Source organism: Halyomorpha halys, unplaced genomic scaffold (assembly GCF_000696795.3).
Source record: "Halyomorpha halys isolate HHAL.00 unplaced genomic scaffold, Hhal_1.1 Scaffold1190.1, whole genome shotgun sequence".
Lineage (NCBI taxonomy): Eukaryota > Metazoa > Arthropoda > Insecta > Hemiptera > Pentatomidae > Halyomorpha > Halyomorpha halys.
In genome coordinates, this window is record NW_027114895.1 from 293281 (window position 1) to 298063 (window position 4783).

Below are 4783 nucleotides of genomic sequence, written 5' to 3' on the forward strand. Positions count from 1 at the left end.
GCGCCTGAAAAGAAGATGGCCACGAGACCAGCTAATGTAAAATGTCATTAGAGTGCTACCAATGGGTAGTTTCTCTACACGCCTGTAACACTTTTTTATTTAATTAATTTAAATTAGATCAGATTTACTAAATGTATTATAATGTACAGTTGTAAATAGCAATAAATAAATACTTAAAAAAATAAAAAAAGAATTTTTTTTACTATATACTATCTTATTCTAATTTATTATATTTTACTATAGGAATAGGGTTATAAAATATGCCAAAAAAAAGAAAAGAAAATGATTGTGTTGTGGTGTTTCTCAATGTAGTAGGCACTTTTGAAAATATTGGCATTGATAATTAAGCCAAAATTTTTCATATTGTGAGCCCACTAGAGGCAAGAAGAGTATCATCGGATCTGAAAAAATATGACGGAAGCTCTCCTAAACTCACCAAAACCAAAGTTAGTGTCGGAGCCCATTCAACAAGCCATATTAATGTGCTGTACATGGACAACCAGGTTGTATCAGCACATGACAAGTTTTCTGCAGAGAGGATTATAATTAACATCCAGAGATTGGACTGGCTATAAATCCACAAGAAAGTGTGAGCATCTTAATGCAGAGCTGAGATCAACAATGCTCTCTCTCTTGAGAATGGAGATGTCATCCCAACACCAAAGGTAGAAGACCCTATCAATTATTTAAGGTGTACATTCTCATGAGAGCTAGTCTTTAATCAAGAGACAGTGACAAAATTGAATCATAGCCTTGATAAATTAGTAAGCTCTTATCTGTTCAAACTGGACAGAAAGTCAACTTTATCAACCAATTTTGTTTGCAAGACTCTCATCCCTTTTCCAGACTGCACCTCTAACAGGTATGTCCTGTGATATTGGAAGGTATTGGTATTAGTATCCACAGAAGTAGCAAGGCCATCATCAAGCTCTGCTAACACCTGTATAGTGATGTTGTACATACCAAACAGATAAAGAAGATTGGGACTGATCCGCTGTCAATAGGAGGTCCCTATGAAGCATTGGTCTATATCCCAGTGATTGCCTAATGTATCGGATACCCTGTTCTAGTCTATATTTGATTATGCTGCAGAAATTGCAGAATGTAATGAAAGACTGAGTGTTGATCAAGACTACTGAAGTGTGTGAGCTTTATGACTGTATTAGTAGAAAAACTTCTTAGAACTAGAAAAAATAGGCAATTAACCATTAGTTAACCAGCAACATTACGTACACAAAATGAAACTAATGGAATTGAAATTAAAAAACAATTTTAATAAAATTTAGTGATTATAATAATACTACATTGTAATAAATAAGCAAAATGAAAACAAAAACTGAACCATTATGTAGTTATATTGTGTCTTGTAATGAATGGATAAGTAAGGATAACTTTTATTGTTCCTGGGTTTATAAAATGGGGTTAAAAAACTCTTTTTGGTCATGAAAATTACTCAGAAAGAACATTGAAGTCATGGAAATTAAGATCTGAAAAAAAAGTAACCTCAACATTTTTCCACTGGGACCTACAAATGATGAAATTTTCTATAACTTCATCTTTTATTTTCATCCTTATTCTATTTATAGTCAATAACCCAGTCATAAATAAAAAATAAAAATAATGGAGATAAAACTAACCAGTTTAAATTATTTGTTTCCATCTCAATCTCAATCTTTAATTTAAGAATAATCTTTAATATGATTTAAGGTACTTACTTTCAATAGGAACTAAAGGAACTTGAACCCTCAAGATAACAGAGGCTCCCCAGGAACTAAAAGTAACACTTTTGCTGTAAGATTCTCCATAAACTTTACCTCCTTTTTCAGTAACCATAGCCCACATATCTCTCCAACTTAAGCCTTGGGCATGCCTGGAACCCAATCTAGTTAAAAGTGATCTAGCTGCACCTTTTAGTTGAAAAGTACCCTCATCCTGCCAAAATAAATAATCAATGCAGAAGCACCAATGTATTAAACATATTATTTGAAAAATAGTACTTTTAAATGGAAAACAAAAGAAATTATATGTGAATATGAATGCATATTAACCCATTTATACCCAAGGGTAGGAATAATATGATTTTTGGATATTCTCATGTCAATTGATATAAAAAATATATGTTTAGCTATTTAAAAATTATTGCCCATCAGACACTATTTTTTGAAATGATGTATTTGCATCTGGATTGCTGGGCAGGTATCGGTTCAAATAAAAAAATAAATACAAATTGAAAATAATTCTTAATTTTAACATGTACTAACACCAAAAATAACTAACATTTTTCTTGGTTTTCAATTTGGCATTATAAGAAGCCTCAGACAATGCACCTATAATGTGTACCGATACCCAAAACTATTCATCAAATGCTACAGGAAGTTTGAGTACCAGACCCAATAATAGTGAGAAGTACTCTTAATAATATACTTAATTTCAAACCCTAAAAAACTAGAAATATTTAAGCATATTTCTTTCGTAAATTTAAGAAGCTGTTATTTTGTATAGCAAAAACAATATCTTAGTTCACAGATGGTAGAATACTCATATTTGTGTTAAAGTACTTCTAAATACAAAACATAATACATGATTAATAAAGAATATAGATGGCTTTTTAACAGGTTTAATTTTAATGACAGTCTGTGAAAAGCTTTTGAAACATTAAACTCAGACATTTATACACATTAAATTTCATATATTATTTTCTCTAGTAATATATGCAGATAGTATTTATTGCACCTAAAATTTGTTCCATTTTATCTTATTCTCATTATGCAGCTTAAAATATTGACTTTGCATATATCATATCTGTTAATTAAGTATTGATGTAATTAGTGATTATAGGGTCATTAATTTAAAGTGAGTCCTTGTCCTGCAGTCCTGCACTTATGAGGTAAATATTCTTTCAGTTTCTAAAGAATTGCAAAAAATTACTAAACAGGCTTAATGTTGTCTTTGAATAGCAATAGAAACTAGAAAAATTGTATTCAGCATTATGTCAATGACAAAATAATTCCGAGTTTAAAATAGTTGCTACAATACTGAATTAAATTCAATAAATAAATCTCTGGGATGAACTTTGCATATATATGAGAATTTATCTTCATGAGAACTTACAGAAACGAAGAAAATCATGAGTAGAAAAGTAGGAGAACCCAAAGCAAAAGTAATAAAACTTATTAGAATATGACTAGAAGGCTTAAGGACATCATTTATGCTAGATGATGTAATATCAACAGTTTAAAATTTATTAGAGGCTGTTTGTAGCTGTGGAAGTTAATGCTGTTAGTAGCTGGAGGAATTAAGGCATTAATTTAGCAATCTCGCAACTGTAGTGGTATCGGTTTGAATCCGGCCTGGGATGATGACTTTTATTTAGTGATAGCCCCACCAAATGAAAACATACTTACCAGATATATAATATAATTAAAAGATGTGTTTATAAAACTTGAAAAAGCAGAAAAATGGTTCAGACTTGAGATAAATGAACAAAAAACTAAATTTATGAGAGTAGGAGGAAATTATGAGCAAGTAGATTAGATTGAATTTGATGTTCAAGTTTGAAAGAGTAAAACACTTCATTCATTTTGGTTCAGAATCCTCACTTATGGATATAAAGCTTGGGCAATGACTAAGACTGATGCAAACAAACTACTTGGTTTTGAGAGATAAATATTGTGAAGAATCATCATCCACATCATCATAAGCCCTGCAACCCAGTACGGCCTGGCTGAGCCGGTGCAAGGGTCAACTAAGCTCTTGTTCCCAGAAATGTCCGTGCATCGGCTTCAACATCATCTGTCCATCTAAGTCGTGACCATCCTCTCCTTGGACCATCCTTGGAGGAAGCACTCATTCAGTGACGGATTGTTGTACCATATGTAAGTATTTATTTGTAAACAAAATTTGAAAGTATAGCTTCCTTTAGATTTTCATTAATTATAAACTTACACAAATTTGTCTAGTTTTCAATTTATTTTCTTTTACAACCATCTCAATAAGGCATATTAGTTATTTAGAGAAATATATTTGAAAATTAAGAAAAGTTCAAACACACATAAAAATAAGTTTTTCAAAATGAGCCATATATTTTAGAGAAGTTAAGACTTTTATTTTAATTAGATCAAACAAGTTACCTTTATAGCAAAAATGATAATTCTTCCATCCGAAATCATGTTTAAAAACAGTGACATAGCTTCATCTTCTTGAAGTGAGTAGGTGTCAAAGAGCCTTTGAGACATGACACTTCCAGTAGCCTGATTTAGAACAACAACATGAATCCCACGTCCTTCACCTTTTTCTCCATCTTCTAATATCTATTTTGAATATATTATTTGTTTAAAAACTTTGCTATTTATGACAAAAATAATTAAAAGAGCTTATTTTAAGGCAAAAAAGCTAATATTATTTATTTATTTAAATATTCCTTTCAGTAGATCATGTTAGATATTATTGAGAACAATTATAGTGTTAGAATGGAAATAAAGTCATGTAAGTAAGTATATAACTTTAATAACAAAATAAATATAATATATTTACTAATAAACAAACCTAATTCTAGCGAGAATTTGAAACGAAAAGTGTTGGATATATAAAAGTTTCACTTCGTCAAGAGTACAAGATTGTTAATTTAAGGTTGAATTATTCAAGTATAGCTAATTTGTTTTTGATAATTTTAAGACTTGCGGTTTTTACATTCATGCTGAAGAAAAAAAATTCTTTTAGATTTATTGTTCTCCAGATAAAAAAATAATTTAAAAAGAGTATTTTTGTAGCAGCATTATATATA

At 30.3% G+C, this 4783-nt stretch overlaps 1 protein-coding gene across 1 annotated transcript in view; it reads right to left on the bottom strand.

Annotated features, from left to right (window-relative positions):
• The window catches only part of LOC106688745 (protein O-linked-mannose beta-1,2-N-acetylglucosaminyltransferase 1), a gene marked incomplete at its 5' end in the record, with an annotated part of 16951 nt that extends 12641 nt beyond the window's left edge, over window positions 1–4310 (bottom strand). The window contains 2 exon segments of the mRNA XM_014433339.1: window positions 1716–1932; window positions 4131–4310. Of these exon segments, the coding sequence (XP_014288825.1) occupies window positions 1716–1932; window positions 4131–4310 (397 nt within the window).
• Window positions 4311–4783: the final 473 nt, after the last annotated feature.